General features: G+C 34.6%; 1 protein-coding gene across 1 annotated transcript; it reads right to left on the minus strand.

Moving 5' to 3' along the window:
• Positions 1-186: 186 nt before the first annotated feature.
• On the minus strand, positions 187-1,122 carry LOC101388751 (olfactory receptor 6C68-like). Its single transcript, XM_004429191.1, has one exon. The coding sequence runs from the start codon at positions 1,120-1,122 to the stop codon at positions 187-189; it is 936 nt and encodes a 311-aa protein (XP_004429248.1).
• Between the last annotated feature and the right edge of the window lie 11,317 nt (positions 1,123-12,439).

Here is a 12,439-nt window from a genome sequence, read left to right on the forward strand (position 1 = left end):
TTGAGTAAAAACCAGAAGAAAGAAATGAGTTGATTCAGGTGCAATGTAAGTAAATCTAAAGAGGAGACGAGAAATATAACATCATTGAAAGGTAGATTTTTAAGAGATTAAGAAAATTATAAGCTTCAATAGGAAGGTTTAGAAGCCATTCATCTTTTAACTTTATTTATTGAGTGCTATTTTATTTCACTTCTTCAGGAATGATGTAATTCTTTTGATTGAGTCATTAAAGGCTTTCTTCACTTGCTTATTTCTTAGTGTATAAATAAACGGATTTAACATAGGTGAAATGGAAGAAATGAGCAGTGAAACTACTTTATTAATTGTCACTTCTTCCTTTGCTGTCGGATTCATGTAGATGAACATGCATGTGCCATAGGTGATGGAAACTACAATCATGTGGGAAGAACAGGTGGAAAAGGCCTTTTTTCTTTGCTGGGTAGATGGAAATCCTAAAATTGTCTTGATAATATAAGTATAGGATAGAACTACACACAGAAGAGTCAAAATGAGGGTTAGCACAGCACAGATTAAAACAGTTTGTTCCATAAGCCGTGTGTCTGAACATGATATCTTCAGGAAGGGAAAAGCATCACAGAAAAAATGATCAATGACATTCAAGTCACAGAATTTCAAATTTAGCCCCAGACTAAGTGGGGAAATTATGACCAACAATCCAGCTAACCAACAGCAAAAAACAAGTCTCCTGCAGACTCTGCTGCTCATGATGGTCACATAATGCAAGGGTTTGCAGATGGCCACATAGCGGTCATAGGACATGGCGGCCAGGAGAAAAAATTCTGTTAATGCAAAGAGATCAGTAAAAAACACTTGGATGATACAAGCATTATATGTGATGATATTATCACCTGTTGCTATGTTATACAAGTATCTGGGGATACAGGCAGCTGTGAATGAGATCTCTAAGAAGGAGAAATTTTGTAAAAACAAGTACATGGGTGTTTTAAGTTGGGGATCCACAAAGGTGAGTGTGATGATGGTCAGGTTCCCAGTTACACTCAGCATGTAGGTGAGAAACAGAAAGATAAAAAGCAGAACTTGTAGCTCAGGGTCATCTGTCAGGCCCAGTAGTATGAATGCTGTTATTGTAGAGTTTTTCATCACTTTATGACTTCTGTTCAATCTGCACATCCAATAATTCAGAGATCATTATATAGATTATAGTATCTTTATAAAATCTAATTTAATTATCTCTACTTTCACTATATTTTCATATCGTATTTTAAGTCATATTATGAATATGATTAGATTTACCTGCTAATGTAGTGCGATTTTTTGGGTAGCAAAAATGTCATTTAGCTCCCTCAAATTCTTCTCTACTTGGGAGCCAAATTAAAAAAAAAAAAATCACATCATTAAACTTATGCTTTTGGTTAACAATTTGGTCCTTGTCAAAATGTTAATACTCATGCACAGTTCACATTTATACTTTCATGAAGTGCTCTGATGAATAAACTTCAAAAATACTAAAGGTAATATGTTTCTATGACTCTTTTATCTGTCTGTTAGTGTTTTTTTCATCTCTCTTCCCTTCTCACCACACTAATATTCCCTCTATATTTTCATCAATTCCTATGTTTTGAAGTATCATCTTTCAGGTGATCATTACTAAATCCATATCTTTATTTTGTAATCGTCCTTTTTAATTCTCAGATGTAACCTAGCATATTTATTTGAATATTTCACATGAATTTCAAAATCACTATGTCACGAATAAAACTCATGATCTTGTCTATTTCTCTTCCTCATCCTCTTAATATGTTTTTTTCAATAAAGATAATAGACTACATTTATTGAGCACATTCCAAGTGACAGATATTTTAGTAAATACTTCTCACTGAACATCTGTCCTTTGTCTTCAACTCACCTGAGTTACTTGTATTCTTCTATTTGTTTTCTCCTTCATATTTAAGCCCTCTGGAAAGTTTCCTGCAAGTCTGATGACTCTGTGATCTCTAATCCCAGTCATCATGTTCTCATGGAAAACAATGCTTGCCACTATCTTAACACTTAGGAAACAATACAAATTTGGAGGGATCAGAAAATGTGTGTCTTTGTCATGGTACATCTAACATAGCTCAGGTATATTGTCAACTGTCTAATAAATGTTTCTAAATGAATTTATCTATAGCATGTTTTCCAGAAACCTACAAAGCTATTTTCCTTTCTTTTTGGACATCTAATTCAAAGCACTTTGATATTAACTTCATTTATTTAAATTTTCTATGTTAGAATCTGTTGTTGAATTGCATTTTTCTTTTGATTTTGAAGAGGATCGTCTTTTCTGCTTTTGTTTATTATCTTCACAGCAGATAAAAAAGAAACGGTCTTCTCTTTGCTGTACCCTCCGGTAACATTCTGCTGATGCCATTTTTGCCACTGAGAGCATCTATCTGTGCGATATTAAATCTGGAGGGTATGAACATTTTTGATTCTGAGTGTGTGTTAATATCTCTTCCGTAGATTGTTTTAAGTCACTGATAATTACATTAGTAGGGACTCAAATATTTTCATTTTAAAATTAGTGTCTCTAGGTTTGAAATTTCCCTACAACAGTGAATTATGAAAAGATTCCCCTGAAGACCACAATTTATTTGTGTGTGGACTCACTTTACTGTGTAAACTAATGTGTTGTTTTACTGATGTGCGACGGGGTGGGCTCTGACTATCTAGCTGCAAATGCAGTTAAGGCCTCAGGGTTACAGTACCCAGCATAAGGGAGAAGAACCGAACCAGGCTCGTGATTTGCTTGAAAGAATGCTCTAAGGGAATTGAAGACACGTTCAACAACTATGTTAGTCACATTGAGATGTAGGAGAAATATTTCCGGGGCCCATCTCCTACCTTCCTCCCACCCTCTTTCTAATCCCTCAGGCAACACATGCATCACATCACGGAGCAAACTTACTCAGCCCTATCACCGCTGGATAATAATAATGCATGCTCTAAAAACATTGTTTGTTTCTTTCCCTCTATGGTATCACAAGGTATAATAAAACAAGATTTAAAAATGACTCACAGAGGCCGGCCAGGTGGCGCAAGCGGTTAAGTGCACACGCTCCGCTGCGGTGGCCTGGGGTTTGCGGGTACGGATGCTGGGCGTGCACCAACGCACTGCTTGTCGAGCTATGCTGTGGCCGCATCCTACATGAAGTAGAGGAAGATGGGCACGGGTGTTAGCTCAGGGCCAGTCTTCCTCAGAAAAAAGAGGAGGATTGGCATCAGATGTTAGCTCAGGGCTGATCTTCCTCACAAAAAAAATTAAAAATAAAAATAAAAATGACTCACAGTGAAATGTGACTAACTAGTTTTTGTTTATTCTATTGCCAAAAGACAAGTTTGAAATGAGGACAGGGATCTCCAATGAGAGTGCAAATTCAGTCAATGTGTCATTCATTTGAGAGAGAGAGGAGTATGCTTACACAATTATATGAATATATATTTTGGTTTTTGATGTGAGGTAGATGACATAGGAAATATATTTTTGGATAGCTATCAAGTTTTAATCCTTTTAATTGGCAATATATTCTTGTGCATAAAAATCTCTCAGAAAATGACATTTATATATTCAAAGGTTTTATTGCACTCTAAAAAAAATGAAAAAAAAAAGTATGCTTCACCAAATATAGAAATTTATCAATCACATTCCCAGCTTTTAAAAGACAGGTAAAGCATGTTTTCCAGACCATAATGAAAGTCAAATCACGCAAAAGGAAATATAAGTAAAATGACATATTTTATCTCACTTACTATTATGACTGTTGATCATGGTTTCTGTTGCTTTTGAAACACATGAAATCATAAAACTTCTGAATTGAAAATGGTAGTTGAGACGAAGACTATCTTATGAACTTCTGGTCACATTTGCTTATGAATCTACTGTCATATCACAACAACTCTAAGACGCGTGGACCTCTCTGAAGTATCTGTCTTCAAGCAATTACATGGAATTCCTTGTTATACTATTATCACTGCCTCAAAAAACAAAAACAAATGTAACAATATAATACAAGGTTTGTGGAATGTCAGAAGTCTTCTCTAGTTTCAGGAAAGCTGCTATTCTGACCTCTCAGGGCTGTGAGCACATTTACTATATCTAACTTGACATTTGCTTTATTTGACAAAAATGCAGCTAAGTGAATAAACAGAGTCCCTGGTGATCCAAGAACAGAGCCATTAATGAATCTTCTGAGTAATACAATTTGAGGTAAAAAAGTATGTCAACTGTGGCTTCTTTGGAGACAGCGTCCTTGGAGACGGGGGGGAGGCAGCAGATAAAGGCCAGAAGGACCAAAGCAGAATCTGGTTGTAAAACACAACTTCTTTGGATCACCTGCACCCATTGCCCACCCCCACCCTGCTTCTATCAACCACTAATTTGTTCTCTGTATCTGTGAGTTTGGTTTTTTGGTTGGTTGTTTGTTTTAGATTCCACATATAAGCGAGATCATACAATATTTGTCTTTCTCTATCTGACTTATTTCATTTAGCATAATGCCCTCAAGGTCCATCCATGTTGTCACAAACGGCAGGATTTCCTTCTTTTCTTATGGCTGAATAATAATTCATTGTACATATACATCATATTTTCTTTATCCACTCATCCATCGATGGACACTTAGGTTGCTTCCACGTCTTGGCTATTGTAAATAATGCTGCAATGAAAATGCGGGTAGGTACATGTATCTTTTCAAGTTACTGTTTTCGTTTCTTTTGGAAAAATACCCAGAGGTGGAATTGCTGGATCATATGGTGTTCTATTTTTAATTTTTTGAGGAACCTCCATAGTGTTTTCCTTGGTGGCTGCACCAACATACGTTCCCACCAATTCCCACCTACAGTGCACCAGGGTTGCATTTTCTCCAAATCCTTTCCAACACTTGTTATCTCTTGTCTTTTTGATAATAGCCATCTTAACAGATGTGAGGTGATATCTCACTGCGGTTTTGATTTGCATTTCCCTCATGATTAGTGATGTTGAGCACCTTTTCGTGTACCTGTTGGCCATTTGTAGGTCTTCTTTGACAAAGTGTCGGTTCAGGTCCTCTGCCCACTTTTTAACTGATTGATTGCCACTTTTCTATTGAGTTGTATGAGTTCTTTATATATTTTGGACAGTAACCCTTCTGACAATCATTTGACCCATTTGTCAACCCTATGATTGACAAATATTTTCTCCCATTCAGTAGGCTGCCTTTTCATTTAGTTGATGGTTTCCTTTTCTCTGCAGAAGATTTTTAGTTTGATGTAAGTCCTACTTTTTCTATTTTTGCTTTTGTTGCCTTTGTTTTTGTTGTCAAATCCAAAAAGACATCACCAACACTGATATCAAGGAGCTTACCGCCTATGTTTTCTCTAGAAGTTTTACGGTTTCAGTCTTACGTTCAAGTCTTTAATCAGTTTGAGTTAATTTTGGTGCATGGTATAAGGTAATGGCTCAGTTTCATTCTTTTGCACGTGGATGTCCAGTGTTCCCAACTCTATTTATTAAAGAGACTGTCTTTTCTATGTTGTATATTCTTGGTCCCCTTGTCTTAAATTAATTGACCATATTTGTGGGTTTATTTCTGGGCTCTCTACTCTGTTCCATTGATCTACTTGTCGGTTTTTTATGCCAATATCATACTTTTTTTATTACTATAGCTTTGTAATATAGTTTGAAATAAAAAAGTCTGATACTTCCAGCTTTGTTCCTCTTTCTCAAGACTGCTTTGGCTATCCAGGGTCTTTTGTGGTTCCATATAAATTTGTGTGTGTGTGTGTGTGTGTGTGTGTGTGGAAGATTAGCCCTGAGCTAACAACTGATGCCAATCCTCCTCTTTTTGCTGAGGGAGATTGGCACTGGGCTAACATCCATGCCCATCTTCCTCTACTTTATATGGGACTCTGCCACAGCATGGCTTGGCAAGCGGTGCTTCGGTGCACCCCCAGATCCAAACTTGCAAACCCTCACGCCGTCGAAGCAGAGCTCGCACACTTACCGGGCAAGCCCCAGGTTCCATATAAATTTTAGGAATGGTTGCTTTATTTCTGTGAAAAATGCCATTGGGATTTTTATAGAGTTTGCATTGAATATGTAAATTGCTTTGGTTAGGGTGGACATTTTAACAATATTAAATCTTCCAATCTGTGAGCATGGAATGTCTTTCCATTTATTCATGTCTTCTTCAATTTATTTCATTAATGTCTTATAGTTTTCAGTGTACAGTTTTTTCACCTCCTCATTTAAATTTATTCCTAGGTATTTTATTCTTTTTGATACAATTGTAAATGAGATTGTTCTCTTAATTTCCCTTTCTGGTAGTTCATAATTAGTGTGTAGCAGTGCAATTGGTTTTTGTATATTGATTTTGTATTCTGCAACTTTACTGAATGTGTTTATTAGTTCTAACATTTTTTTGTTGGAGTCTTTAGGGTTTTCTATATATAATATCTATGAGGTCATCTGAAAATGGAGACAGTTTAATTCTTCCTTTTTGATTTGAATGCCTTTTATTTCTTCTTCTTGCCTAATCGCTCTATCTAAAACTTCCAATACAGTGTTGAGTAAAAGTGATGAGAGTGGACATCTTTGTCTTGTTCCTGATCTTGCAGGAGAAGCTTTCAGCTATTCACCATTGAGGACGATGTTACCTGTGGGCTTGTCATGTAAGGCCTTTGATATGTTGAGGAACAATCCTTCTATATCCACTTTGTTGAGAATTTTTATCATAAATGGATGTTGAATTTTGTCAAATGCTGTTTCTGCATCTATTGAGATCATCATATCATTTTTATCCTTCATTTTGTTAATGTGGTTTATCACATTGATTTGCAGATGTTGAACCATCCTTGCAGCCCTGGAATAAGTCCCACTTGATCAGTTTTTGTTTTCTGTCGTTTTAAAGTTTACACTAATTGCACAAATCATAAATCTCAATGAAGCTTGCATGTAAATATGCTGGTAAAATTACCATCAAAAACAAGATATGAGATATTTTTATCATTTCAAAGCTTCTCTTGTTCCTCTTTTATAAGTGCCACTCTCCATAGAGATAACCACTATTTTTACTTCTATCACCAATGGTTATTTTTATCTTGTCTTTATCTTCAGATAAACCAAATCCTCCTGTACAAACTGCCTTTTGTCTGTACTATTTGCTTCAACATAATGTCCTTAAGATTCATCCACGACATTTTGTTCTTTTTGATTGCTATGTAGCTTTCCATTTCATAAACCTAGGTTTTCATTCATTTTAATGATGCTGGTGTTTTTATTGTTTCTCTTTTCTTTTGGCTATTGAATGAAGTTGTTAAATATATTCTTATGCTTGAGGTTTTGTGAATATACATGCATTTTTTACATCTTGAAATAAACGTAGTAGTGAAATTTTTGAGTCTTATGATAGGCATATTTATAACATACATAAGCATGGCCAAAAAGTTTGCTAAAGCAGTTGAACCAGCTTATCCTCAAATCAGCAGTTTGTCAGAGAGATGGAGTTGCTTTACTTCCTCACCAACAGGGAATTGTCATGAAAAACAAAAATGCCATCCTGTTGTCTGGTAATTGGTTCCCCTTGTTGCTGTAATTCACATTCCTTGATGAGTAATGACACTGAGAACCTCTGCATATGCTTATTGCTCAGGTGGGTATCTACTTTCAGAATTGTCTATTCAAATATTTGTCCCTTTTTAAATTGGATTTCTTTTCCTTTTCCTTATTGAAATCTTACTGAATTCTAGATGTTATTCCTATCTTCTGAATATACTGTGGTGCTATAGTTTACCTACTCACCTTCTTAAAGATATTATTATTCATAGTATGTTAATTTAATTGAAGTACATTGTGTCAGTGGTTTTCTTCTATGGTTAATGTGGTTTTGTTCTAAGAAATCTGTGTATTCTTTTAACCCAAGACCATTAAAGTATGCCTAAATATTATTTGAGAAGCTTCAAGTTTTTTAATTTTCATATTTAAGTCTATGATTTATCTCAAATTAATTGTTGTGCATTGCATGAGGTAAGAGTCAAAGTTCCTTTTTTTTTTGTATAAAAATATGTAGATATTCTGACACCATACTTTACCCAAGAAGCTACACATTGTTTTGTCAATCAAATGATTATATATGAATTAATTTATTAGTAGGTTTTATACTTTTCCATTGGTCTATTTGTCTGTCTCTGTACCACTATTATACTATTATATTTTCTGTAAATTTATAATGATTTCTGAATTCTTGCAGTGTATGTACTTTTACTTTCTTCTCCTTTCTCAATATTTTCTCGGTTATGCCAGTTATTCTGAGTTTTTACACAAGTTTTAGAATGAGCTTTTCAAGTTACACAATAATATATATAGTCTAGTAGTTTATTGAATTAATAGTTCAATTTGGGAAGGTTGATATCTTAACAACTTTGAGTCTTTCAGTCTCACACATGAGATATCTATTTATTTAGGTCACTTTGATTTCTCTCAGTTTTCTGGTTTTTCATGTAGAGGTTTTATAAATACTTTGTTTGAATTATTCTTATGCAACTATATTTTTATGACATACTAAATGGTATTCTATGTAGCCCTCATTTAAATAACCCTACTCCTAAGGTGCAGATTTTCTGGATTCTCAGTTAAATAACCAGGGTATCCAGAAATCTCTCTTCAGTCCGACTGGCCATTAAGAGTTTAATGGCAAAAGTGATATTTTTATAAAGGTATTTATGTCATCACATTCACTGGCATGTCTGAGAATGCACACAGCTCCCTTTGTTTTCCATCTCCAACAAATCGGACAGATTTGCTCGTGATGGGCTTAGTGCTATTATAAGCCTCCAAATATTGTCTTACTGCCTCCATCATTGAAAAGACAACAAATTACTCTCAGGGTTGAGGAACTGTCTCCACTGGTGGAAGAGATGATTTTTTACATCATCAGGACAGAGAGAAATGTTTTTCAATGTCAAATGTGACTTTTCTTGTTAATTTGTGGAAAATGTCACTAAGCAAAAAAAAAAAATGGTCCTTGGTGACCTACAATCGAGAGTCATTAATAGATTAGTTTGCATTTCCTAGAAATTTATATGAATGAGATCATACAGTATGTACTCATTTTTCATCCGGCTTATTTTATTCAGCATAATTTTTTGAGATTCATCGATGTTATGTGCATCTATAGTTAAGTCCTTTTGTTTCTGAGAACAATTCCTTTGTGTGGATATACCACAGTTTTCTACTATTCACCTGCTGAAAGATGCTTTATCATTTCAATTTTAAGTCACTGACAAATAAAGCTGCTATGAACATTCATGCACAAATCTCTCTAATGACATTTACTTCATTTCTGTTGGGTAAATATCTAGGAGTGGAATGTCTAGTCATATGGAAAGCATATATTTAACATTTAAAAAAATACCGAAGAGTTTTCCAAAGCAGTCATAAGATTTTACATTCCCACCAGCAGTATAAGAGTGTTCTAAGTGGTCCACCTCCTTGACACAATCAGTTTTCATGCTTTCAGACATTCTAGTAGATATATAGTGGTATCCCATTGTGATTTTAATGTTTTGTATACCTAATAGCTAATGATGTTGAACATATTTTGGTGCATTTAGTTGCCATCTGTATATCTTCCTTGGTGAAGAGTCTGTTTAAATCATTCGCCTATTTTTAATTGGGTTGTGTGTTTTCTTATTATGGATCTTTGAGAGTTCTTTACACAGTCTTGATACAAGTTCCTTGTCAGATACTTGATTAACAAACATTTTCTTTCAGTTTGTGGCTTTTCTTCCAGTTTGTGTCTGGTGTTGTTCTCTCAATAGTGTGTTTTTAGGAGCAGAAGTTCTTAATTTTGATGAATGGCATTTCGTCATGTTTTAAACATGTATCATGCTTTACTGCAGTATCTAAAAATATTTGCCTAACTCAACAACAACATTCACTTATAGAAGTATCATAGTTTGTTTTACGCTTACGTCTGCGATTCATTTTGAGTTAATTTTCGTAACCTTATTTGTATGTAGTACAAGATATTTGTCAAAGTTCAGTTTTTAAAAATATGGTTATCCAATTCTTCCAGTGTCATTTGTTGAAAAGACTAACCTTTCACCATTGAATTTTTTTCCATCTTTATCGAAAATCGGTTGACCGTAAATGTAAGGGTTTACTTCTGGAGTTTCAGTTATTTCCACTGACCTACTTCCCTATGTTTACACCAATATCACAGTGTCTTTATTACTGCAGTTTTATAATAAATGTTAAAATGAAATAAGGTAGATCTTATAACTTCGTTCTTTTTCAGAGTTGAATTGGTTATTCTAGGTCTTTTGAATTTCCATATGAATTTTCTAATCAGCTTGGAATTTCTACAAAATCTTCTGCTTGGACTTTGATTAAGATTGAATTGAGTCTATAAATTAATTTGGAAATAATTGAACTCTTAACAATATTTAGTTTTTTGTTTTGTTTTTGAGGAAGATTGGTCCTAAACTAACATCTGTTGCCAATCTTACTCTTTTTTTCTCTTTTTTTCCCCAAAGCCCCAGTATATAGTTGTGTATCATAGATGTAGAGTTGTAACTCCTCTATATGGGATGCTGGCTCAGCATGGCTTGATGAGCAGAGAGTAGGTCCATGCCCAAGATCTGAACTGGCAAACCCCGGGCCACCGAAGTGGAACATGTGACCTTAACTGCTATGCCACTAGGCCAGCCCCAGTATTTAGTTTTTTGATCTGTAAAAGTGGTGTATATCTCCACCTATGTGACTCTCCTTAAACTTCTCTCAACAAAGTTTTGGTTTTCAGTATGCAGGTCTTTCATGTCTTTTGTTCGATTTAGGCCCACATCTTTCATATTTTTGATGCAACTTTTAGTATTCAATTTCTGATTATTTGTTCCGAGTATACAAAAATATGTTTGATATTTTGTATGCGTATCTTTTTCCTGCAATGTATATAAATTCACTTATTAGTTCTTATAACTTTTTTATTTTGGTAGAATCCATAGGATTTTCTACATAGAAGATCAAGTTGCAGAGAAATAAAGACAATTATTTTCTTGCTAATGAATCTAGATATCTTTTTTTTTTCTTAAGGCATTAACTATAACATTCAGTCCAATGTTGAATAGCAATGATAAGAGTGGAGATCATTGTCTTTTTCTTGACCTCAGGGGGGAAGCATTCAGTATTTCATTATTAAATGTGATGTTAGTTTTAGTTTTTGTAGATGTCTTTTATCAAGTTGAGGAAGTTTCCTTTCTTTTCTAGTTGGTAAGAATTTTTTATTAGAAATGGATGTTGGACTTTTTCAAATGCTTCTGCATTGACTGAGATGATCATATATATATGGATACGTTTTACCTTTTAGTCTCAATATATGGTGGATTATATGGATTGATTTTTAAATGTTAAATCAATCTTACATTCCTGTGATAAAATCCTCTGGGGTAAGGATGCATATCTATCTGTATTTGTATATCTATAGCTACATTCTAATTGCTAACACTTTATTTTTACATCTATGCTTATAGGGGTATTGGTCTATCAATTTCTTTACTTGCAATGTTTTTGTCCAATTTTGTTATCAGGCTGCCGTTGACCTCACAAAATCAGTTTGGAAATGTCCTCTCCTTATTAGTTTGCTGGAATAATTTGTGTAGAATTGGTATTATTTCCTACTTAAATATTTGGTACAATTCACCAGTGAAGCCATGGCTTGGGTTTTATTTGGTGGCATGTTTTTAACCACATTTTAAATTTCAGCAATACCTAGATGCCTATTCATCTTCTCTCTCTCTTTTTTTTTTTTGGAGTGAATTTTGTTTGTGTCTGTGTTTTAAGGGTTAATTCCAGCAAGGCTGGATTTGGCCTGAGCTATTTTTGCCAAACTTCCAGCACCAACCCCTGATAAAGACATGAAATATCCTAATCAATAATGTTGCTTTGTAACCATGGGCCTGAGGAGTTTCAGGACAGTTTGTAACAGCTTGTTAACATTGTTTATTGATAAGAGTAACATTGGTCATTTGCACTTGGTCTAGGTGAGACCACTAGAGGGTTCTCCTCTTGAGGCTGTTTATGTAGCAGTATGATTCTTACATAATGAGTAAAATACAAAAATCCCTAGCTGTGACTCTACTGGGGCTCTCTGGATTGAGTGTTTTCTGCACACATCAGTGGCTTCTGACCTGAGAAAGAAAGTATGTCCTGCCGTGTTGCCTATAGAAGAAGGACAATCAGAGTGTGCAGCTCACAGAATTAATTGTTAAAATTTTGTTTTGCTAAAACCTTGTTCATTAGCTCAAGGTCTTCACATCATTTTGTTTTTGTTGTGGAATTGCAACAGTACATCCATCAAGTTATACAAATATGTCCTCCATTAGTATTTATATCTCTTTCTTATTTGTAATCCTACCTATTTTGCACTTTGTTTTGAATTAACTC

The sequence above is a fragment of the Ceratotherium simum genome, chromosome 17, assembly GCF_057802395.1.
Source record: "Ceratotherium simum simum isolate JZ-2026a chromosome 17, ASM5780239v1, whole genome shotgun sequence".
NCBI lineage: Eukaryota > Metazoa > Chordata > Mammalia > Perissodactyla > Rhinocerotidae > Ceratotherium > Ceratotherium simum.

What these genes read in the sequence shown, in the direction of transcription:
- LOC101388751 (XM_004429191.1), bottom strand. Translation starts at nt 1,122, where the DNA reads ATGAAAAACTCTACAATAACAGCATTCATACTACTGGGCCTGACAGAT.